The 25,471-nt window shown below is 43.7% G+C and overlaps 1 protein-coding gene across 3 annotated transcripts; it reads left to right on the top strand.

Annotated features, from left to right (window-relative positions):
* Nucleotides 1–5,555: 5,555 nt before the first annotated feature.
* LOC103635679 (probable manganese-transporting ATPase PDR2) lies at nucleotides 5,556–23,611 on the top strand. Of its 3 annotated transcripts, none has more exons than XM_008658076.3 (22): nucleotides 5,556–5,791; nucleotides 5,863–6,151; nucleotides 6,256–6,348; nucleotides 6,451–6,653; nucleotides 8,126–8,198; nucleotides 8,268–8,440; nucleotides 8,517–8,682; nucleotides 9,585–9,689; nucleotides 9,760–9,870; nucleotides 9,954–10,040; nucleotides 10,153–10,335; nucleotides 10,408–10,458; nucleotides 10,530–10,655; nucleotides 10,760–10,839; nucleotides 11,730–11,838; nucleotides 12,998–13,126; nucleotides 19,958–20,023; nucleotides 20,134–20,205; nucleotides 20,420–20,568; nucleotides 21,169–21,280; nucleotides 21,377–21,493; nucleotides 22,155–23,611. In XM_008658076.3, exons 2-22 carry the CDS (start codon nucleotides 5,903–5,905, stop codon nucleotides 23,214–23,216), a joined length of 3,516 nt encoding a protein of 1,171 aa, XP_008656298.1. In that variant the 5' UTR covers nucleotides 5,556–5,791; nucleotides 5,863–5,902; the 3' UTR covers nucleotides 23,217–23,611. The 3 variants fall into 3 exon arrangements, with proteins under 3 accessions (XP_008656298.1, XP_008656297.1, XP_020398032.1); XM_008658075.3 differs by having other exon boundaries at nucleotides 5,561–5,791; nucleotides 5,871–6,151; nucleotides 22,155–23,595; XM_020542443.2 differs by having other exon boundaries at nucleotides 5,580–5,787; nucleotides 5,871–6,151; nucleotides 22,155–23,595.
* Nucleotides 23,612–25,471: the final 1,860 nt, after the last annotated feature.

Genomic DNA, 25,471 nt, shown 5'->3' with positions numbered 1-25,471 from the left:
AGCCAAAGTCAAAAGCCAAACCAAACACACCCTAAATGTGTCTATGCCCGCCTAAGGCCCATCATGGGCCATGCTTGGGCTTGGGGACAATCCCATCGGATGGAATGGGCATGTCCCGTTTACTAGCCGCCCATTAAGCTTGTTTCTAGGCACGTCTAGCCCATCAGGCTGAGCATGGTCGGCCCGACCTGTTTATGGCCCGTCTAGCCCTCTCGTCTCTAAATTCCTCTAGGAGCATCAGGACGAGTGGACGATGGTCCTTGAGGGCCGATCACCCGAACCTTGTTCCCATTTCATTTCTCCAGTTCTCTATTCTCCTTCTCCCTCAATCGGTCTCAAACTCAATCCCTAACCCTAACTCTATCAGTCGCTCCCCCTCTTAGTTGATGCTCGCCACCACTCCCATCCCCACTCCCTAACCGCTAGTCGTATCCCCGCGGGCCATGTGCCAAAAACAAGGTTGATTTGTCTCTTGTGGTTTGGGTTGATGATGAGTGATTGTTAATGAGTAGCGTATCGGGTTGAGTCATGGACTAACCGAGGTGTGAGTTATTGTATTGTGCAACCATGTCTCTCGGCTTGTGGTGTGCAGGTGCGGAGTACAAGTACGATGGTCGACGACGAAGGTGAATGTCATGTGGGTTCGTGCCAATGGACCGAGAGCGATGAAGGATGAGCACTAGGACTTGACCGAGGGACCAGAGTCCCAGCGCTCAGCACAGGAAGGGTCCGTCCCCAAACCTCGCATACACCGAATAAACCCCAAGCAATCCACATGGATTACTTGGGGGCTACATCTAGCAGATACGCTTGCGTGCACCCGAGGAATTCAGTCTTCAACCAAAAGACCAGTAACCGTGGACTCACACTCAGCGTGTGATGACTTCCGCGGGATGGGTCCGTACCGGGAGTACGACTACACTTGAACCTACGGACAACCTCACTGATACCATGCCTACCTAGGGCAACAGACCACTCCCTCTCCCTCTCTGGTAGAAAACAGATCTCCTTAGTAAGGTTTCTTCCCTTAAGCTATAAAAGGGAAGGCCCTCCTCTGACACATACACCAGCTGTAACACAGTTCCCAGGCAATACCACGATCAGCACTACACTGGACTAGGACGCAAGCCTGAACCAGTATAACTCTCTGTCTCACACCCCCTCTTCTGGAATCCTTGCGATTCACCATTCAGAGTGAGTCCACGCTAGCATCCAAACCAAACACAAATTCTATTGTCCCCCGATTTCTGAAACCACGACATTACTTAATGTGATTTACAAGATCATCACTAAAGTTCTGAATAATAGGTTAGCGTCTTGCATCACTAAAGTTGTTAGTGACTGGCAATACAAGTTTATCAAAAACAGTTTTATTCTAGACAGTGTGGTAGCTTTACATGAGATTATTCATGAAGTTAAAAGAAAAAAACAGAGTGGGATTATGTTAAAGGTGGACTTTGAAAAAGCTTATGACAAGGTTAACTAACACTTTCTTTATAAGATGCTTGAATTGAAAGGTTTTGGAGCAAAATGGGGTGATTGGGTCATGAGAACTGTTAGAGGGAGAAAGGTTGCCATTAGAACCAATGATATGATTGGTCCATATTTCTCCACGCATATAGGGGTTAGACAAGAAGATCCTTTCTCTCCCCTTCTGTTTAACATAGCTACAGATGGTCTAGTCTGTTTGATTAAGAATGCACAAGGGGCTGGTTTGTTGGTTGGTTTAGCACCCCATATCATTGATGAAGGTTATGCATGTCTCCAATATGCTTATGATATTGTGTTTATGATTCAAGATAGTTTAAAAGCGGTTAGAAATATTAAATTTATTTTGATTCTCTTTGAGCAGATGTCTGACCTCATGATTAATTTTCATAAGAGTGAGATTTTGTCTGTTTGGTGATGTTAAGGGCAAAGGTCATCTTTATGCTGATATCTTCAGTTGTCGTACTAAGTCCTTACCTATGAAGTACTTAGGAGTTCCTATTGATAATAAGAAGCTTAGCTTATCTCAGTGGCTACAGGCTGAAGAGAAAATTGAGAAAAAACTAGGTGTTTAGCAAGGAAATTTTTTGAGCATAGGGGTAGGCTTACTTTAATTAACATCAGTTTGTCCAACATTCCTCTTTATATGTTGTCTATCTATTCTGCACCCAAGGTGGTTTTGAAAAAAAGAGTTGTTATAGGAAAATGTTGCTTTGGCAAGGGGAGTGCTAAGTACCACTTGGTTAACTGGGAAACAATGTGTCTCCCGAAAAACCAAGGTGCCCTTAGTGTTTTAGACCTCAAGTGCATGAATATGAGCATGTTAGCTAAGTGGATCTGGAGGTTGGAAAATTTTGATGTTCTTTGGCAGAAAATCATCAAAGAAAAGTATATCAAGGGGAAACCTCTCTCTTTGGTTAAAAAGAGACATGACGATTCTCACTTCTATAGAGGCATTTTAGAAACAAAAGATGTTTTCTTTAATCACTCCAAAAAATATTGGTAATGGGAAAATACTAGCCTTTGGAAGGACATTTGGTACAAAGATTATCCTTTAGCTGAAAGTTTTCAAAGATTGTTTGACTTGTCCCTTAATAAGGATACCAGTGCGTATGATGCTATGAATTCTGAGGTCCTTCACTTAACCTTTAGAAGAAGATTAGTTGGAGAAGGAGCCATTTTGTTAGATGAGCTAAAAGAGATATGCCACTCTCAAAGCTTATATGACAAGGATGATAGAGCAATCTGGAGTTTGAACAAGAAAGGCTTCACGGTTAAATCGTTATATCTCAAATGCAGGAGTGATGCGACTAGATTCCCTTACAATTTTTTGGAAGATTAGAATCCCGTGAAGGATTAAAGTGTTTCTATGGCTGCTGTTGAATAACAGTGTCCTGCCAAAAGTGGGCTTGAAGATTAGAAAATGGAAAGGGGCTACTAATTGTTCTTGTTGTGGTTTGATTGAAACCACTAATCATATCTTCTTTGAATGCCCTCTGGCTTGTTGTACTTGGAGAGTTATCCAGAATGCTCTGAGACCAACTCCAGCAGCACTCCGCATGCGGCTCCGTATCCATTTTTTGCACAGCGGAGCACACTATTCATCAGTCCAGCAGTCTCCACATCCGTCTCCCTAAAACGCACGCCCTGTACCTGCACTCCCCTTTTCCACGGTTTCTCTCCCCTCTCCGCAGCTGACTGCATGCGCTCGCGGCTGCTCGCGGGCCCCAGCTGTCATAGACTGCATGCGGAGTGCAAATACGGAGTCTGCTGGAAACGGGGACGGATACAGAGAGGAGAGAGAAACTGTTGGCCGTGCTAACTACGGATACGGAGAGAGAGTCTGCTGGAGTTGGTCTGAATATTTACTACATTCCTAGTAGTGCTGACCGAATGTTTGGTGATTGGATTAACAACTTCAACAAATCTGACAAAAATCTAGTTGTTGTAGGTTGTAGCGCGGTGTTATGGGCAATCTGGAGAGTAAGAAACAATATCTACTTTTGTGATAAAGTTCTGATTGATCCATCTGATGTTATTATTCTATGTTGTTTCTAGCTAGAATCTTGAGTGGTGCTGCAGAAAGAGAAGGAAAGAAAAAGGCTGGTGGAAGGAAATTGGTGTATCAAAAGCTGGCTAAGGAGGTTTTCAGTCGCGACTTAGGTTGGGCGCCGCTGGACAGACGCATTAGTTGACCGTTACGATTTCATAGCTGGAGTGGTTTTATTCTGTTTTTGGGTCGCTGCAACTAGCCGCAAGGGTGTTTTACATAAAAAACATTTGGTTTAGGGTCGCATTTTGGTTCGTTGTTCATCCAGTTGGTTGTGGATCCTGCGTGATCAAGTCAGAACTGGTTTTTCCTAGCATTAAGTCATTGATAGATAAAATAGTTGTTAGGTATTCAATATTGGTCTAAATAGGTTAACGGTTAGGCTTATTTTTGCTTTGAACATTTTGTTGTGTTGTCTGAACTTGGTATCTATTTCATAATGAATTAGGGTGTGTTTGGTTTGGATTTTGCTCGCTAAAAGTCAAAAGCCAAAATCAAAGGGCTAGATCGAGGAAGTAGCTTTTCTTAAAAGCCGACTTTCTCGCAGTATAAAACCGAAAGCACCTTTAGACCTGTTTTTAGTGGCTTTTGAATGGAATTATGAAAATATATATGAAAGAACTTTTAGTAGATTTTTATGTGTTCTACCAAACAGTTTTAAGATTTTTAACAGTTCACAGTCTATAGCCGTTTTTTACAGCTCACAGCCTAGAGCGACTTTTTTCACAGCACAACCCAACCAAACAGACTCTTAGTTAGCTTCACGGGTAAATCAATCACTTTATATTCTTAACTTAATCTAAAAAGACATTAAGACTCCTTTGGTAGAGCTCCTCCTTGGCCAGCTTTAGGCTATCCGTAGCAGTTCCCTCTAAAATTCTCCCCCTATATCACTTTTTGTGTCACATCATCATCATTTCATCCCCTACTTCTTCGTCTTCTGCAGCGGTTCTCCCTAAATTCTTCCCCTATACCCACTACAACCATAAAATATCTTTTTCTATACATACTTTTTACCTACTTTTAATTTTCTTCTACTAATAATTAGATGTGGGCCCACGTCAACAGTGCTTGGAGGGCAGCCGCACACACGCCATAGCTGGAGGGAGAGAGAGAAGAGTGCGAGCGCGTAGTGTATGACGTAGAGGGCCACGCTGCAGCCGTCCGAGTGCCCTTGCGCCCGCCATGCAAGGGGAGGGGGTGAGACTGTGGTTAGTCTTAGCTCTAGCTATTTCTCTAGAAAAAAGGCTCCCTCATATTTAGAAAGAGCCTACTGTTTGGTTGAAAACACAGCTTCTTTTGTAGATTCTCTCACAATGTGTGCTTGATGAGAGGAATAAGGAAGAAGAGCTAGTAAAAGCCATATTTTATAGTTTCTGGCTTCTCTTGGTTTTTTTAAGGATTCTTTCTCTTTTTCCGGCCATCAAGCAACGACTGCTATGCAAATAGTTCTTCTGTGCAAGTGTGCAAGTAAATCATCTGATCCATTAGATCGTGATCCAACCGTAGGTCACATTTAACACTTAAACCTTTTCACCATCAGCTTAATAATCTTTATAAATAACCCATAACAAACCATGGTTATATCTGTGGTTGGATTGTAATCCAATGAATTAAATGGTTTGCTTACACGTTTGCACAGAAGGACTAACTGCATAACAGTCGTTGCCATCAAAGAGATCGCCTAGATTTTTTAAAGAGCAGTTTGCCCCTGTTTGTTTCGGCTTTTTGCAGCTTCTGGCCACTAAAAGCTGCTGCGGATTGCCAAACACTCAGCATTTCAGTCGGCTTCTATAAAATTCGTTTGAGTAAAAACCATTCAAAATCAACATAAACATATAATCGGTTAAGTCGTCGCAATAGTAGTAATCCGTCACTTTATAGATCCTGAGCCCCATAGACAACTTTATCTTCCTCCGCACGTAATCCTAATAATACTCATATTCTCTACACAACCAGATTCTCTCCACAACTAGATTCTTCGAAAAGCTGGTCAGAAAAAAGCTGAACCAAACAGGCCCTTTGAGTAGCCCCTCAAAGCGGGGGGCTGAAGAGAACGCGTGGAATAACAGATCACGACTCGATCTGTTTCTGATAGACGGTGATTTTGCAAAATCGACCCGGAGGACGGAGACGGAGTAGAACCGCGCAGCGAAGCAGCAGCGGCACCAAAAGCCCTCGCGTTGGTCGCGGCTGCCGCCCGCCGCCCACCGCCGGTCGCCACTGCCGGTCGAGTCCCATCGAGCCGAGTCGGTAAACCCTCCCCGAATCACTTGTGTCACCTCTTTGGTCCACATCAGGACCCGATCTGAGACTCACGGTAGCTCCGCAGCGCTCTCCGATCCGGGTGGCTGCGGCGCCGGCATGGCGCGGTTCGAGGTGAACGGCAAGTCGGTGCAAGGCGTGGACCTGCTGCGGCGGCGCCACTGGGCGTCGCGTCTCGACTTCTGGCCCTTCCTCGCGCTCTATGCGCTTTGGCTGCTGCTCGCCGTCCCGGCGCTCGACTTCACCGATGCTCTCATAGTCCTGGCCGCGCTCTCCGCTGCTCACATCCTCGCCTTCCTCTTCACGGCCTGGTTCGTCGATTTCCGGGCCTTCATCGGGTACTCCAAGGCGAGTCGCCTCTCAATTCTTAACCCATCTAGTCAGCATTATCCATTTTTGTTTGAACTCTTTAGATTTTAGGGCTGAAAAGCTTGAGCTTGGCAATATTACAGGTCAAGAATATCTGTGCCGCTAACGTGTGTAAGGTGACTCCGGCTAAGTTTTTGGGGTCAAAGGAGATTGTACCCCTGCACATACAGAGAAATGTGAGTTCAAAATGTTTTTTTTTCCCGAGAGCTTGTTGTGCCTTCAGCTCTCTTTGGGAGTTTGGGGGTTACTGAGTTTGTGTTGTTTGAGTGTTTGTTCAGGTGGCCTCAACTTCGGTTGCAGGTGAGACAGCGGAGATTTACTTTGATTTTCGGAAGCAGAGGTTCATCTACTCTGCGGAGAAAGATAACTTTTTAAAACTCCGGTACCCAACAAAGGAGTTGATCAGTCATTATGCCAAGGGCACTGGTTATGGAACTGAGGCCAAGATTAGCACTGCTGTGGATAAGTGGGGTAGAAATGTGTAAGCTGCATTGCCACTCCCCTCCTATTTCATACTGTGTTTTTAGTCGTTTGAGCTACAGAACTTTTAACTGATAGGTGTATAGTCAAGAATTTCATAGGTCAAACACAAGAAACACAATTGTAGTTTAAGAGGGTAAGGATGAACTTGATTTAAGGTTAACGTCTTAAACAATGCCCAATTGGATATTAGAATTTGCTCCATCCAGCACTACATCCTGAAGGAAATTCACAGATCAACTTATGGGGAACCCACTACGAGAGTGGAGTGTTGCTGATCTGTGATGCATGTTCATTTCACATGTTATCCAAAGTTGTACTGTAACAGATGATTCAATTGTGGACTAGATTTAAAAGAGTAGGTGAGTAGCTGAAGGGATTCTGCATACATGGATGTGCTACATAACTTGTTGCTATAGTGGACTCCTTTCATACTTTGAGCTTGGTTGGATACAAGGGCTAATTGCTAGCTAACTAAAAATTAGCTCTAGTGCATCCAAACAGGAGGGCTGACGGGTGTTTTTTTTTGCCAAGTCTTCACTCTTCAACTAGCTAGCCAACCACAGCTAATTTGGACTAATTTGGCCATACTTGCTATCCAACTTTTTGGTATAAATATTCCAAGTGTTCAGATTGGATTCCCGGATCTGTGTAGGGAAAGGACATTGACAATAATTATAATTTTGTTTTCTGTACATGTAATATAATACCCCCTCTGATCGCAAATACTTGACACATTTGACTTTGTATGGTCTTCATTGCCTATATTTGACCATAATATATTCTTAAAGTCCTTCAAATATAAGAGATTTTACAAGCATTTTGTTTACAAATAGGTACATATAATTTACATGCTACCAAATAAAACAATTATCACTTCCTCCTTTTCAAATTGCATGATGTTTTGGCTTTTACTAGATACATAGCTTTTGCTATGTATTTAGATATACAATATGTCTAAATACATAGTAAAATCAATGTATATAAAAAACCCAAAACATCTTACAATTTGGAATGGAGGGAGTATTTATTAATATATCTGGTTTAGGTTTGATCGAATCTTGTCCTAAACAACAAGTTTTTTTTGTGACTGGAGGTAATATGTTTTAGTGATCACTGCATTTTGGAGACCATGCTACCGTCCAAATTCCAAAACGACATGTATTTGTGACTACACTGGTGGGAGGATGCAGTAACATCTGCAGCATGCAACTTTTGTAATTCCAAATTATGAACTAAATAGAGGAATATATGCTGTAGGGATGATCTATTAGTAGAACTAAAGTAAGAACATAGTATGTGCCTAGGGAATTTCAATTGTGGACAGTGGGCATCGGTGCATCTGAATCTGTATGTCTTAAATCAAATAACCAATGTACTTGTGATTTTTGCATCATATTGAACATGATTGATCTTTTTACAATATTCATCTGTCTGGCAACAGTGGCTGACAATATTTATTGCTCTCTCCAGATTTGAGTATCCACAGCCCACATTTCAGAAATTAATGAAAGAGCAAATAATGGAACCATTTTTTGTTTTCCAGGTTACTTTCTTTTATCTCAATACTTAGTAAACTCACTTATATATCTTTAGTGAGGGCTTCTTTATGCAGGTTTTTTGTGTTGTTCTTTGGTGCCTGGATGAGTATTGGTACTACAGTTTGTTTACACTTTTCATGCTTTTCCTGTTTGAGTCTACTATGGCAAAGAATAGGCTGAAGACATTGACTGAGCTAAGACGTGTGAAAGTTGATAGCCAGATTGTGTTGACCTATAGATGTGGAAAGTATGGATTCTCCATTTCAATTAAGTTTTTTCTGTTTCAGCATATATCCCATCCTAATTGTGTGTTCTTTGTTCAGATGGGTTAAAATTCCTGGGACTGAACTACTACCAGGAGATATTGTGTCAATAGGCCGCTCAACTAGTGGTGAAGATAGATCTGTACCAGCAGATATGCTATTGTTAGCTGGGTCTGCAATAGTAAATGAAGCTATTCTTACAGGAGAATCTACTCCACAGTGGAAGGTTTTCTTTTGTTTTCCCTTGGATGTATTTAATTAGAAAAAGTAGTTTCATTGTGACAGTTTGTGCTTTCAATCCTTTTTTTAAATGCATTCTGGTTGCCATTCTAGTTCATCAATTGGAACTGAAGAGTCATTTCCTGGACTATTACAGTTTGCCATTCTTGTGTTGCACATTCTGTTTGAATACGTTAAAATTTACAAGAGTCAACTATGCTTAAATAAATTAAATATATTAAACTAAAACTAATGCTTTAGGGCATGTACAACCCTGGGACGGTGGCTCGGTTTTTCAAGTACAGGAGACAATTAAGAAACTGTATGATACAACACTAAGACTCTAGACCATAAATGCAGTTAAGAGACAATATGTATGGAGAGTCGTGTAGAGATGGACTCTTCACGAAGAGCCCGTCTCTTGTATTTTTTTCAGTTAGCCCCCTAGAGACCCCTCATTTAATGGGGTTGTACATGCCCTTAAATGGACAGACCCCATGCTGGCAGCTCCCACTTGAGTGGGATCTGGGAAGGAATAACCGAGGCAAGCCTTACCCTATATTTTGTAGAGACTGCATCGAACCTAGACCTTTGGCTTAGTGGCAAGGCTTCTCATGACTGCGCCATGCCTGTCCTTCAAAAACTAATGCTTTACATGAAATTATTAAAATTTGCAACCAAGTTACCAGATGGCTGGGTTCCATAGAAAAACCAAGCTTAAAATTCAGTTCATTTTGTATAGCTATTATAGTTGAATCATCGTGGACAGCAAATTAACAGTATGCTTCAATAGCATCTGTGTTTTTGTCGTAGCCAAAACTCTACCGACTAACTTCCTTGTCCCTATTCTTATGCCTTAACTGCATAATTATTTGTTCTTTCAAAGGCTCTGACTACATCTACTGATAGGTCTCAATTGCTGGACGTAGTCCTGATGATATGCTATCTATAAAGCGGGATAAGAACCATATCCTATTTGGTGGCACTAAAGTATTGCAACACACTGCAGATAAGGTAGATACATCTCCTGAGCAGAGCTATCTGTCTGTGTCCAATTCCGTTGCTGACATGTTTGTTTTTATAGTCTGTAAATCTTCGAGCACCTGATGGTGGCTGTCTAGCTTTTGTATTGAGGACTGGATTTGAGACTAGCCAAGGGAAATTGATGAGGACTATCTTATTTTCAACTGAGAGGGTAAATATCTTTCGATTCAGTAATGAAAGTAAAATATTCGAAGTCATGAAAATCTGACGCCTGCATTTTAATGAAAATAATAGGTTACTGCAAATAACAAGGAAAGTGGCCTGTTTATACTCTTTTTGCTCTTCTTTGCAATTATTGCGTCTGGTTATGTGCTTGTGAAGGTAACACCAGAAATTATATTATCTATAGAGGAATCATTATTTTTTATCCTATTCTTTAGTTCATTTTGCTGCTTGTTGTCTTCTAATGAACTGTTGTTTTATCTGTGTATAGGGACTAGAGGACCCAACAAGGAGTAGATATAAACTTTTATTGAGTTGTTCATTGATTATTACTTCTGTGATACCCCCGGAATTGCCAATGGAACTTTCCATAGCAGTCAACACATCTTTAATTGCATTGGCTCGGCGTGGTATTTTCTGCACAGAGCCATTCAGAATACCGTTCGCTGGGAAGGTTAGTAAGGAAACCTTATGAGTCCATGTTTCTCCTTTCTTTTCAAGCTTTTTAAGAGTTCTCTTTTATCAGGTTGACATATGCTGCTTTGATAAGACAGGGACTCTGACATCAGATGATATGGTAAGTTATGCTTAGTTTATTTCCTTATTCAATAAGAGGGTGAACATGGGATGACAAACCCTGCGTTTCAGGAGTTCCAAGGTATTGTTACTTTGGAAGATGACACTGAGTTAATATCTGATGCAAATAAGCTGCCCCTCCGAACTCAAGAAGTACTTTCCAGTTGTCATGCATTGGTATTTGTCGACAACAAGCTGGTATGTTGTGTGCATTTATCTAATAACTAACTGCCTTTTTAGAAGGTCTGAAGTAGAACCAGTAACCATGGAGAAGTTTGATGCTATCTTTCATCTTAATAAAGGTTGGTGATCCCCTCGAAAAGGCTGCTATAAAGGGCATAGACTGGATCTACACATCTGATGAGAAGGCCATGTCTAAAAGGTAAGCTGTCGTATGTATTAACCTGGATCCCAATGCAGTACCAGGATGTTTCTATAGGAATTAAATGAACCTGCTACATAATCAAAAATCTGATGTGGCAACCGATTTGATAAGGAAAGAGAAGAAAATAGGAAGAAAAGGTTCCTAAAAAAGAAACGGTGTCTTTGTGAGAATCGAGAGATGAAACGACGGAAACGGCGTCTCCAGATCCTGTGTGCCTGGGTCCTCGCCTTTGCCGACGCCGCATATGGCTGTGCAGTGTGCACACACCCTGCACTACAACACTGGTCCTGGGCGTGTGGCCTGGCGCACAGCATGTGCTTGCTGCTGCGGACGGCGGTGTGGGGAGTTGGGCTCTGTGAGCGCATGGTGGGGCCTACACGTTTGATTGGCATCAACTACTTCTCACAAGGATGTACAATGTGCCTACAGCCTGCTTGCGTTCTTGACCTCTGGTCTGCACTTGATCATCGTCTCCTGTGTTCATGTGCGAATTTGTGCAAAGCTAGCTGTTGATGTTTCTAGAGCTAGCACATTTTGTTCCAAGAGTAGTAGTGATGGGCAGGGAGGAAGAAAGCGAGAACAGAGGTTTCGAGGAGAGGAGGGATGAATGACTGAGAAGACCCAAGGATAAAAAAACTTGCATTGTAGAAGATAGTTTCTTGATACGGACTCCTAGAGCATAGAAATTACTACTGGTTTCTGCACTGAGTGGCCTAAGCAAGTGTGATTATGATCGAGGGAGCCTGATGAAATCATAAAATTAATGTCATTGTTGTCACCAGGAAAGAATATCTTGGGTGGTAATTAGTTATTACTGCTTTTCCTGATCCACTGTGAACTTAAGTTATTAAATTTATGTGTTAATTCATGTTTTTCTTCAATTGCAGGCCTGGTGGTCAACCTGTACAGATTGTGCACAGGTACCATTTTGCTTCTCACTTGAAGAGAATGTCTGTTATTGTCCGTATTCAGGAAAGGTTTTACGCTTTCATTAAGGTAAGAATTCTGAGAGATCCACTGAAATTTCGGTCTCATGGTCTTACACAAGTTGTTACCCCATACTAGTTAATAAAGGGTTCCTATTTGGGGTAGTTCAGAAACAGTATCTTTTGGCCTTAGATGTACATGTGATCATTGTTGTAGCATAATGAAACATAGTATTTTCTCTTGTTCCAAGACATCTATACCTTGGAGGAACCAAACTGATCTTCATAGGGTTTTGATACATTGAATATTTAGCGCTTGAGGTTTGGAGCAAATCACAAGACAGTCCTCTGTAGTCCATACCGTTGCTCTGGAAAAAAGCAGAAATTTTCATCAGATCTGATGGAATACGTGAAGCCCTAACTCTAAACCAGGGTTGGGAGTATATTATATAGGGGAGTTAGGTGAGCCAAGCCCATTACATAAGGGATAATCAGGTAAATACAAGAGAACCCTAGCCTAACCCTAAACATGAGTCTAACAAGATCTATATTGACAGCACTACAGCAGAGATCTTCTCCATGCTTCCTGACATTCATCCACATGATCTATTTAAAGTTGAAAGCTGAGTTCATTTTGTTCATCTGCAGTTTAAGCAAAATTTTGAAAAAAAGTATTATCTCAAATTTCCTGTGTACTCTCTATTAGCGTGATTGTTATTATTTTTTGGTATACTTTAGTGGCTTGTATATAAAGTTATAAACTAAATTTGTTAATGAAATTACCGTGGGAGCCCCACTTTCTGTTTCTGCTAACTAAAGGAAACCATTTTCTAGAATTTTCCCATAACTGCAATGTCAAGTCTTCAGAAAAAAAATGTCAATAACATAGGGGCATCAGTAAACTAATGATGCAGCCAATGCTGTAGTTCGATCAATCTACATTGGAATAGCTGTTATTCAGTAGTTATGTGCAGTATCTTTCTACCATAGTTAAAAAGGGAGAATATTGTAGCTGGCAAAAAAAAAAAAATCACAATATCTGTTGAGTTTCATAATCTGGAAAACAAGAAGGCATGAAATATATTTTTTCGGTCCATAAGAACTTGTCAGTCAAACTATTTCTCTGGTTGATGGCCCTGTGAGATTATTTTAATTCTTTTCCAAGATCTTATTTATTCTCGTCTTTTTCTAGATATATCCATGGGTCTTATATACTTTGTGATCTTCAGGGTGCACCTGAGACTATCCAAGAGAGATTAGTTGATTTACCTGCTGCATATGTGGAGACATATAAGAAATACACACGGCAAGGTTCTCGGGTCTTGGCTCTTGCATACAAATTGCTTCCTGAGATGCCTGTAAGTTTCTGTTGATATTAACCATGTCATTTGCCTATAGCCATTCTCTTCTATTCTGTTATTCTTTTGTCAGTGTACTTCCATAAAAGTCCTGTGTCAGAACACAGCAAAAAGCTTCTTGATTCTTTGATGCAAAGGTTCATCCAAATTCTAATTGGCCCAGCATTGTGGCTGTGATAATCCAATGATACTCAACACGCATGCAGCTTGTGGCATGATCTGATGGAATTATAAATTCTCCGAGCCAGAACAGAGTATAAAACTTTATGATTAATGCAAAGTGACCATCCAAATTCCAACTGTAGGCTGTAGCAACATTGTGGTTTTGTGATAATTCAATGATACTTCACATGCTGATGTGATACTCTGATGGAATATTTACTGGAAATCGGAATCCTGCGTTTTTAATGACTTTGATAGTTCAAAGAATTGTCGTTATATAAAAATGGGATATAAGTTAATACTAGGAAATTAATCATTATATGAATTTCATAATTGCACTCTTTATATGCTATTTGATATGTTTTGATTCGTGCATGTGATGTCTGTCACATTGAGTTAATCTATTATCCAAAGGCCAGATAATGATGTATTTTGAACAAAATACATTTCCCTTGATTTTTTTGTTCACTAGCTTGGGGGTCTAGAAGTTAGATTCCATGAAGCATATTTCATTGACTTATTTGAAACATATTTTTGTTATTGACAACTTTGTTGGGCGCCAACACCAGAGGAGGAGGCGCCCAAGGGCTCTGGCGCTAGAAGGATAAAGACCAGGCTAGGAGGTTGAGAGAAATAAGGGGAAGGCTTATTCTTATCCCTCAGTAGAAGTTGAGAGAAATAAGGAGAGGATTAGCAGTAGTAGCCGCTAGGCTTATCTTCTTTCAGTTGAGTAGATCATGCACCTCTAGTCTATAAAGGGGGAAGTAGTTTGTACTAGGGATTATCATCGAAGAACAAGTTCCCTGCTGGGTACCTGCTTCGGTCACCGTGGCGGACACCTCATCCAGCCCTGGTGGCGAATACAGCAAGGCACCCAGCGTTCCATCATATCCCTTCGCTCTCTTCCACAATCCCATCTACTGCTACACTCCCCTCCGCGATCTCCCAGAAGACCACACCGTATCAATTTGGTATCAGAACTACCTGAGGCATCGACCACCATGTCCGGCCTCGAAGATCCTGAGCACGTCTCTATCGCTGAAACACTGCGTTAGATCCTGGACCAGCAAATGAAGACCTTGGCACAGATCACCACCATCAATGGACGACTAGACACCCATGACACGCGGCTAGCCTGCATGGAAGCTGAGAAGTGGATGGAGACAGAGCTATCAGAAGGGTTTGCTGCACAGCACACCGGCGCCAGAGGCAACGACGTCGGTGGTGGCAACTTCGGCCATCGGGAGGATCACCACGACGAGGGAGGTCCTCGGCGGCACAAGCCGAAGTTCCCTAGCTACGACGGTGAGTCAGATCCCCTTCCCTGGCTGATTAAGTGCGAAACATACTCTCGAGGCATGAATACCATGGCCGACGAAAGGGTATGGCACCCGTCGCCAACGAATGGTACTAGCCCTGGAGCACGACCACGACATCTTGTCGTGGGCATGCTTCGCCGACTACATCAGCATACGCTTCGGGCCGTCGATCCGCACCAACAGTCTAGCAGAGATGAAGGCGCTGTACATAACTGGGACGATGGAAGACTACCAACGACAGTTCTACACGTTGCTCTGTTGTTGCACTGATCTAACGATGGGACAACAAGTGAATCTGTTCACCGCATGGCTAGCAGAGCCCCTGAAGACTGATGTCGAGCTACAATCCCCCGCCAACCTGCAGACCGCAATGAGTTTGGCCCGAGCGTACGAGTGACGCTTGGAGGTGGTCGTGGGAGGTCGGGGCACCGCCAGACGCTTGACTGATCGGCCAAATCCTACGGGTTCAAGCACAGCAGCAACCCCAAAGCCAAGGTTCCGGCGACTGACACCTAGAGAATTGGCAACAAAAAGGGCGAGTGGGGAATGCTACCATTGCCTCGAAAAATACACACCTAATCACAAGTGTGTAGGCAAGGGGGTGTTTTTGGTCGAGCTAGATGAAGATCAGAATCTGGAAGAAGCCGTTGAGGCGTTGGGAGTCCCGCTGCACGCGCTCACTGGGATTGACGTTGGCACAACCATGAAGCTGAAGGTCTGCATCAACAACACCCATTGGTGGCCCTCGTCGACTCCGGCTCCACACATACATTCATACAAGAGGAGGTGGCCAGCCAGCTCGGCTTGTTGGTCACCCCTCCCGAAGGACTCTCCGTCAAGGTCGCCAATGACGATCGAGTCACCAGCAAAGGCGTCGTGCTCCGACATCGCGTCCACATCGACTCAGAGGGCTTTAACATCGACTGCTTCGTCCTTCCACTTGCCGGTTTCAACATCATCTTGGGGGTTCAATGGCTCCGCTCCTTGGGGCCCATAATGTGGAACTTTGATGCACTGTAGATGACATTTTGGCGTGACGGTCGTGCCATTACGTGGAATGGGATGGGCGCCTCAGGGCTACGCTGCACGGCGGTAACAACAGCAAAGGAGTTGCTGCCGACCCTATTTGGAGTCTTATGGTGATCTCTTCGACGAACCCAGGGGTCTTCCACCACCGTGCAGGTGGGACCACCGCATAAGGCTGCTGCCCGGGACTGCGCCAGTGGCAGTCCGCCCCTATCGCTACCCGCAACTCCTGAAGGATGAAATCGAGCGACAATGCGATGAGATGCTTCACCAAGGCATCATTTGGGAATGCACATCCGCATTCTCATCGCCGGTGTTGCTGGTCAAGAAGCCCGACGGATCCTAGCGGTTCTGCATCGACTACCGTGAGCTGAACGCCAAAACGGTGAAGGATAAGTTTCCTATACCCGTGGTGGACGAGCTCCTCGACGAACTTCGTGGCGCGAGGTTCTTCGTCAAGCTCGACCTCCGCAGCGGCTACCACCAGGTGCGCATGCACCCCGACGACATCGACAAGACCGCCTTCCGCACGCACCGAGGACACTTCGAATTCCTGGTGATGCCCTTCGGACTGACTAATGCATCCTCTACTTTACAATCACTGATGAATGAGATCCTCCACTCGTTTATCCAGAAATTTGTGTTAGTCTTTTTTGATGATATACTGGTATTTATTAGAACATGGGCAGAACATCTCCATGTGAAGCAGGTTTTCCAGGTGCTACGCACCCACAAGCTCGCCCTCAAAAGATCCAAGTGCTTCTTCGGCAAGGAGTCTGTAGCGTACTTCGCCACATCATCTTGGCCGCAGGGGTCGTTATGGATCCATCCAAGGTGGAATATGTCGAAGCATGGCCGCCCCCACGCTCTCTACGGGTGCTACGGGGGTTCCTCGGGCTCACCGGCTACTACCGCAAGTTCATTGTGGGCTACGGCGTGGTGGCGGCCCCCCTGACGGCGCTCCTCAAGCGGGAGGCATTTCGGTGGACTGTGGACGCCGAGGAGGCGTTCCGACTTCTCAAGCAAGCCTTGATGTCGGCACCTCTCCTCCAGATGTCAGACTTCGACAAGCAGTTCATCATCGACTGCGATGCGTCATGCGTCGGTTTTGGTGCCGTGCTGCACCAAGGGGATGGTGCCATCGCCTACTTCAGCCGGGCGTGTTGGAACTAGCCGACATGTGGTCAGACTAGCTCAAACAGTGAGAGAACGATAACAGTTTGATGCCAGCTAACACAATGTATTAGAGCAACAATGTTTTTTCTCTCTCCCGCATTGTTGTACGGGGGTATTTATAGGTAACCAGGGGAACGACTCCACCCTGTCAAATACGGTTATGCCCCTGGTTACCTACATTATCCCTGTAATATTCCCCTCCCAGGGGTTATCGTGGGTCATTACAGCGTGATTAAGTACATACATGGACATACACACTATCAACTCTGCTGACACAGCGACTTACAAGTGGGACCCTGCGGCACGGGGTGGTTACACACGGGCCCCCTATTACAATAACGTGCGGGTAACGACACGTAGTCTTCGCGTTCCACGCGCTCAGCCTTCGGTAGTCGTGGCGGCCTTCGCCATTCCCCACTGTGAAGGAGAGCGCCTAAGCCTTCGCCCGTTCTGTACGCTCCCTCCGTCATGGGGCTCTCGCTATTCAGTCTTCGCATGCTTTTCCTTTTCCTCCGACATGTTCCGCTTCTGCTGTGGAGATGATCGAGCGAGGGGGCGTTGCGCCTTTGCCCCAACAGGGCGGTAGCAGCCCATCATCATAAGCTCCCTGCCTATGAGCGGGAGCTCATTGGGCTGGTCAAGGCTGTTCGACATTGGCGTCCGTACATTTGGGGCCGCCCCTTCACCGTACAGACTGACCATTACAGCCTTAAATACATCCTGGATCAGCGATTGTCCACAATTCCACAGCATACATGGGTTAGTAAATTGTTTGGTTATGACCTGACAGTGGAGTACAGGCCGGGCAAGTTGAATGGAGCCACTGATGCTTTGTCTCGGCGCGATGAGGAAGCACTTGCAGTTCACAGTATCTCTACACCCATCTTTGAGATATTTGAAACACTGCGAACTGAAGCTGGGGGGGGATCCACAAGTCACGGAACTGCGTTCCAAAATTGCAGCAGGGACAGCATCAGAGGGCTGGACAATGGCTGATGGTCTGCTGCTGTTCCGGGGCACAGTCTTTGTACCAGATGCATCAACCGTGTGGCAGCAGCTGCTCTCCAACGCCCACGATAGCAGCCATGAAGGGATGTAGAAGACAGTGCATCGGTGGTGAGCTTCCTTCTATAACAATCAGGCCCTTCACTGGGTGAGGGAGTATGTGAGGGGCTGCCTCACTTGCCAGCGCAATAAGTCAGAGCACCTACACCCAGCTGGTCTCTTACAGCCCCTCCCTGTCCCATCTCAGGTTTGGAGTGACATATCCATGGATTTCTTGGAAGGATTTCCCAAAGTTGGAGGGAAATTGGTGATACTTACGGTGGTAGACCGCTTCTCCAAATTTGCACACTTCATCACTTTGGGGCATCCGTACAGTGCTGCGTCTGTGGCAAGGGCATTCTTTACAGAGATTGTACGCTTACATGGTTTTCCTTGCTCCATTGTTAGTGACAGAGACACCGTCTTCAAAATTTTTTCTGGTCTGAGTTATTCAAACTGGTCGGGGTGCAGTTGAACATGAGTTCTGCTTTGCATCTCCAGTCCGATGGGCAGTTTGAAGTGGTGAACTGGGTGATTACTATGTACCTGCGCTGCCTCGCAGGAGATCGGCCTAAGTCATGGCTGCGCTGGCTGCCGTGGGCTGAGTACTGCTATAACTCCTACCAGACATCAATCAAGTGTAGTGTACTCCATTTCAGGTGGTTTATGGCAGAGCCCCCTACCCTTTTGTCTTACGATGCTGGCACGGCCAAAGTAGCAGCAGTAGACAAACAACTGAGGGATCGTGATGAGTTCTTGGGTGAAGTCAGGGAGAGGCTGCTACAGGCTCAGATGGCAACAACTAATATGCAATCAGGTTTTATGTGCAAGCGAGGTTCCTGGTTCGTTAGATTATGATCCAACCATGTATCACATTTAACACTTAAACCCTTCCACCACCAGCTCGTGTAGATTTATAGAAAACCCCTTAACAAACCACGATCATGTCTACAGTTAGATCATAATCTAACGGACCAAGAGGCTCGCTTGCACGCTTGCAAATAAGGTCTGATTGCATATTAGTTGTTGCCGGCTCAGATTACTATGAAGAACTACCAAAATAAGCAGCGGAGGGATGTGTAGTATTCACCAGGTGATTGGGTGTGGCTTAAACTCCAACAACGTACTGCAATTGGGATCACAACACCAGAACACCTTCACCCTCCATGCTTGGGCCCAAGTTTTATGGACCCTATCAAGTTCTACACCGAATTGGGTTGGTCTCCTACAAGTTGCAGCTGCCGCCACGTGCCCGTATTCATGATGTGTTCCATGTTTCACTTCTAAAGAAGTTTGAAGGCATGGCCCCAGATCAAGTGGTACCTCTACCAGATCTGCTGCATGGCAAGGTGGTACCCTCTCCTGAGCAAGGACTGCGTGCACGGCTGAATCGAGGAGTTTGGGAGCTGTTGGTAAAGTGGGCAGGACGTTCTGCTACTGACACTACATGGGAAGCAATGGACGATTTCAAACAACTATATCCTGAGTTTGAGCTTGCGGACGAGCTCTTTGCTGGGGAGGGGGGAAATATTATTGACAACTTTGTTGGGCGCCAATACCAGAGGAGGCGCCCAAGGGCTTAGGCGCTAGAAGGATAAAGACCAGGCTAGGAGGTTGAGAGAAATAAGGGGAAGGCTTATTCTTATCCCTCAGTAGAAGTTGAGAGAAATAAGGAGAGGATTAGCAGTAGCAGCCGCCAGGCTTATCTTCTTTCAGTTGAGTAGATCATGCACCTCTACTCCTCTAGTCTATAAAGAGGGAAGTAGTTTGTACTAGGGATTATCATCGAAGAACAAGTTCCCTGCTGGGTACCTGCTTCGGTCACCGTGGCGGACACCTCATCCAGCCATGGTGGCGAATACAGCAAGGCACCCAGCGTTCCACCATATCCCCTCCGCTCTCTTCCACAATCCCATCTACTGCTACGCTCCCCTCTGCAATCTCCCAGAAGACCACGCCGTATCAAGTTTATTATATGCATATGTTTAACTTATTGCCCTTTGAATTTTACAGCTATTACGTTTTGTTCATATCTTTTTGTTTGTTTTTCTACGAAAAATATATCAGGTTAGATTTGTTTGACCTCTTGGTGTTTAAGTAACAGGTTAGCGAAGCTAGAAGTTTGGAAAGGGATCAAGTAGAGAGCGACCTAACGTTTGCTGGCTTTGCGGTATGTAATCTTCCTTTTATGCATCTTTTTTCCCCTCAAAATTATCTTAGTTATGTTGGACGGCATGTTTATCTTAATTATGTGGCCGTGTTGGATTGGACTGGACTCAGGTCTTCAACTGCCCTATAAGGGGTGACTCTGGTGCTGTTTTACAAGAACTCGGACAATCTTCCCATGACTTGGTATGTCCTCCTATTTATCCTGTAACCATTTATTGGTAATAAATTCAGCTGTGCCGGAAACTTGTTTTTGCGCTAGTAATGTGATACATATATAAGTACATTGCCCAAGGCTAGCAGACATGCTAGTGTACTAGTAGCAGCAACCTCTGCAAAATCGCAATGCTATTTCTGTTTTGTTTGACTAATGTGCTTATTGGCTTGCTGATGTTATTAGGTCATGATCACCGGAGACCAAGCGTTGACTGCCTGTCATGTTGCTAGCCAAGTACATATATCTTCCAAACCTGTTTTGATCTTGACACGGATAAAGACTGGCGGTTTTGAGTGGGTTTCGCCAGATGAAACTGATAGAGCTCCATATAGGTAATTTCTATATACAGTGCATCACTGATTCTTCTGTGTGGAGCTTGTACCTTGATTTCTTGGAAGGACAGTCCTGACGCAGTGGTAAGGAGCCTTCCCACTGAGCCAAAGGTTCTGGGCTCGATGTAGCTTCTTTGCAAAATGCAGGAGTATGGCTTGTCTCGGTTATTCCTTACCTAGACCCCACTCATGTGGGAGCCGTCTGCCGTCAGCACTGGTTCTGTCCTTGTACCTTGTTTTGTTGCCTTGCAAATCTTTACCCTGTTCCATTGCGAGAGACAGTATTCTACTATTCTGATCCCTCTCTTGCAACAAATATTATGTTGCTTGTTTTATCATCTGGTCTATGCCATAAGCATTGTGTTTCGGAGACTAAGTTTTTATAAAGATTATAATTGTGTCCCATTTCTCCAGGAAAATGATTATTATTACAAACATTTCCTCAAGTTAATAAATAATATAATTTCTTTTGTCTTTCTAATCTTTCAGACTTATTGTTGATATATTATTAAGTCTGTTGTTTAGCATCTCTTCTTGCATTGTTATCACATACAGTTTGTGTCCTTTTGATTTGATATTGTGTTGTTTGCTGTTTTGCAGTGCTGTGGAGGTTGCAGTGTTATCAGAATCTCATGACCTTTGTATTAATGGGGACTGTTTTGAAATGCTACAAAGTACTGAGGCTGTTCTCCAGGTTATCCCTTATGTGAAGGTATGTGCGAACAGATTACATCCCCTATCCAAAATATGAAGGCTTTCATTTGCATGCTTAGCAGTTATTATATATTTTTAATTGTCGTTCTTTTAGGTTTTTTCACGTGTTGCTCCAGAACAAAAAGAACTTGTACTAACTACATTCAAAAGTGTTGGGAGGGTGACACTGATGTGTGGAGATGGAACCAATGATGTTGGTGCACTGAAGCAGGTGATTACCTCTCTTGTATCCCACTTAGTTTTGCTCAATTTACATAGGAAACTACTCTTACTTTGGGTTCTACGACCTTATTCCACACAGGCATGCTATTTGTTACCATTACAATTATTGCATTGAATCATTGATCCTGGAAGTGTTTTCTGACGCTGATTGTGTAGAGATCCCCTATAATTTGTGCCTTATATTCATTTTTCTTGTTTTATTAGTTGAGGGTATCACCGCATCATAGTAATACTTCTCACCTATTATGTAATATATAATAGAATGCAATTGGGCATTCTTTACACTTCCTTAAGAGTTGGCTTATCCTTTTGCTAGAAGTATGACACATATGGAAGTCAGTAACTGTGAGTGGCAGAGGTCCATGCTACTGAATACTGATATTCAAGTTGACCAATATTAGCCTAATGTTTTATTCTTCTGATTACCTGTTCGATAAGTCTTAGCTGTAATATGGTGATAGTGAACCACTTGAATGGTAATAATTTTAAAATACTGAATCTCAGGCAACCATATATTCTAGCTTTTGTTAGGCCTGTCGTTGTTTTCTACTGGCACTTTGAATTTGTTTACTTAAATATAGGACTCTTGTTAACCACCTTATCATATTATTGTTTTGCCATTCATTTCATGATCTTTTGAAAATTTTCAGGCACATGTTGGCATTGCTCTTTTGAATGCTGAACCAGTTCAGAAAGTCAACTCAAAATCCAAAGCTGAAAATAAATCTGGGAAATTGAAAAAACAGAAGCCTGGTAATGAAGCATCATCACGAGTGACTCCGGCAACCAATAGTTCTGCTAAAGCATCGAGCAGCCGCCCCTTGACTGCTGCTGAGAGACAGCAAGAAAAGTTGCAGAAATTGTTGGATGAAATGAATGATGAAAGTGATGGCCGCTCAGCACCAATTGTTAAGCTTGGTGATGCTTCTATGGCTTCACCTTTCACAGCAAAGCATGCCTCTGTTGCCCCTACTCTTGACATCATCCGTCAGGGGAGAAGCACCCTAGTCACTACACTTCAAATGTTCAAGATTCTTGGGCTCAATTGCCTTGCAACGGCTTATGTTCTCAGTGTCATGTACCTGGATGGTGTCAAACTGGGCGATGTTCAGGCTACAATTAGTGGTGTCTTTACTGCAGCCTTCTTCCTCTTCATCTCCCATGCCCGGCCACTCCAAACGCTGTCTGCAGAGCGGCCGCACCCTAACATATTCTGTGCATACGTTCTGCTCTCCATTCTTGGCCAGTTCGCCATGCACATACTCTTCCTTATCACAGCTGTCAATGAAGCATCCAAGCATATGCCAGAGGAATGCATCGAACCCGACTCAGACTTCCATCCAAACCTTGTGAATACAGTCTCGTACATGGTGAACATGATGATCCAGGTGGCAACCTTTGCTGTAAACTACATGGGCCACCCATTTAATCAGAGCATATCGGAGAACAAGCCCTTCAAGTACGCATTGTATGGAGCGGTTGCTTTCTTCACAGTGATCACATCAGATATGTTCAGGGATTTGAATGACTACATGAAGCTTGAGCCTTTGCCGGAGGGAATGCGTGGCAAGTTGATGTTGTGGGCTATTCTAATGTTTTGTGGTTGCTACGGATGGGAGTGGCTCCTCCGATGGGTGTTCCCAGGGAAGATGCCGGCGTGGGAGAAGCGTCAGAAACAGGCAGTTGCAAACTTGGAGAAAAAGCGCGACTAGAATCCTTTTTTATTATTTGCACTTTATTCTTTACCTTTTGCTGCTGCCCATTGGTTACTTGGCAGTACATACTGATCATGTTTTGTCATAGTTGCATTCTAATCTGTAGCCTAGGGGAATTTTTTGGAGTGTAGGCCCTAAATGATAGGAGGATACACAGGGTCGGCACTTTGCATACTGGTCAGCAGGATTATTAAAACTTTCAGTTACAATATGAAATCTTATATTTAGATGGCAATGATATCGGATGATGTACAATGCAAAATACAGAAGCTATCTTAGGCTTTCATTCTTTTGCTGTTATGATCTTAGTGGCCCTTTGGAGGTACATTGTAATGTCGATCATTGAAAACTCGAGTTTCTGGGTTGTTTCGAAGAAGATCTGTTTCAGTGTATCATTAGTTGATTTGGTGAAAGCTCTGCTTGATAACTTGACCCAGTATAGATTTACAGTCATGCATACAGACTACAAAGGAACTTCTTATCATGTTTAAATAACCGCTGAGCTTGATCCGTTTCATTCTTGGTTCAGCGGATTGATGATTGACAATGACAATAATAGAACAGTAAAACTGAATATTGATAAAGCATGACATAAAATGAAGCGATTGCCAGAAAATTGTAGCAGCCAAAAGTGTTGTGCATGCTCTCTTTTTCCATGGGCCTTGGTCTGATAATGCATCTCATGTACTAGTACTTGGCAAAAACACTCAGTTTGCTTTGGCCAACTGGCTTTGGACTAACACTCCAAGGCTCGAAGCCTTATTATGGTACTAGAGATCGATTTGTGCAAGTAAATCTCATATTTTTCAGAACCTCCAGGATCATTGGGTGAATCGGGAACTAAAGCAAAAGCTCTTGAACACCATAATTTCATCATTTCATGGCTAGGCTGTCTCATCATCACTGCCTAAGCGCGCAAGCTTAATGTTGTCGATGTATCCAAACTTAGCACATTGGATGGCCCTCTTTAAAAGTCGATTTATCAATATCTAGGTAACTTGTCTTTTGAAGCCTAAGAGCACCCTCGTCTTCGAGCTCATTACCGGCCATTGGGACTTCTACTTCAGCTGATTGGTTGTCGTCTCTTCGGCTACTTGAGCCACATTGGTCCTTGCTTCTTCAATATGTATATGCATATGTACTTCTGAATAGTCGCATGTGTGAGTTGGGGTCGTGGAGGGTTGTATTTATAGTCCCTAAAGCCAAACTAGTCGTTGCCCAAATTCTGCACTTTTTGGGTGCACTAGACCTCAAACAGTACTTGGTCTGATGCACATTGGGCCTCTGCCACGTCTGTTGCTCCAATGACCATTGGGGAAAGCTGTCAGATATTAGGGTCACTAGACCAGTCTAGTGCACCACCGAACCCTGCCACGTGTGTAGCCATGTTAACTCGATTGTTGAACTTTGATTCTGATCATTGGGTCCTGACAGGTCTGGTTTTTATTAGACGTTAGTCCGGTGCGCCAAGTTTCGCCGGTGCGCCAAGTTTTGGTTGACTAGAAACATACACTCTGCGTAACTGGTCCGCTGTACCACCAGACTCGGTCCGGTGCTCCAAGTCTATGTTGGTCGAATAACATGTTGAAAGGGAAATGGGGTTAAATCCATTTCTATATTATTTTGGTGCTTGGTGACCAACACAATCATTTGGACTAACTAGTTTGTCAAGTGTATGTTCACATGTTCATAAGATCAACCTATATGTCTCTAAGTCGGAAATCAGCTCAAATCCAACCTTAGAGGGGTAAAACTTGGAATAGAAGAACTAACAACAGTTCTATACTTTGGATACACTCTACATAACCCTAGGAACATATTGGATATATCTAAAGTGGTTGGATAGCTCAGTTTGAAAAGTTCACTCTTCTAAAGCCAATTTGAGATAGAGATGAAATATGACTTGAAGGAAATAAAACAACCATGTTTCATGACCTAGACTAGTTGGAAAGTCACTAGACATATTTGTCCAAGCCATAGGAACACCCTCATGTACTGCCAAGCTCAATCAAAGAAGAAATGTTCAAGTTGGCAAAGCTGGTCTAGGTAGAAGAGCACCAGACCGAGTGCACAGAAGGGTCTAGGACTGGTATTGGGCAACTGGCGCACTGGACTGTCGGACAAGGCAGCGGACGTCTGAAAGGGAATTAGGCTTACACCTAGTTCCTAAATAATTTTGGTGGTTGAATTGCCCAACACAAATAATTGGACTAACTAGTTTGCTCTAGTGTATAAGTTCAGGTGCCAAAGGT

This window comes from Zea mays, chromosome 8, assembly GCF_902167145.1.
Source record: "Zea mays cultivar B73 chromosome 8, Zm-B73-REFERENCE-NAM-5.0, whole genome shotgun sequence".
Lineage (NCBI taxonomy): Eukaryota > Viridiplantae > Streptophyta > Magnoliopsida > Poales > Poaceae > Zea > Zea mays.
The sequence above is the reverse complement of the archived record's forward strand: the minus strand, read 5'-3'. Positions and strand labels throughout refer to the sequence as shown.

What these genes read in the sequence shown, in the direction of transcription:
- LOC103635679 (XM_008658076.3), top strand. Translation starts at nt 5,903, where the DNA reads ATGGCGCGGTTCGAGGTGAACGGCAAGTCGGTGCAAGGCGTGGACCTG. An exon ending in AATTGCTTCCTGAGATGCCT is followed by an intron (nt 13,127 to 19,957) that starts GTAAGTTTCTGT and finishes TTTAAGTAACAG; the next exon opens with GTTAGCGAAGCTAGAAGTTT. An exon ending in GACAATCTTCCCATGACTTG is followed by an intron (nt 20,206 to 20,419) that starts GTATGTCCTCCT and finishes TGATGTTATTAG; the next exon opens with GTCATGATCACCGGAGACCA.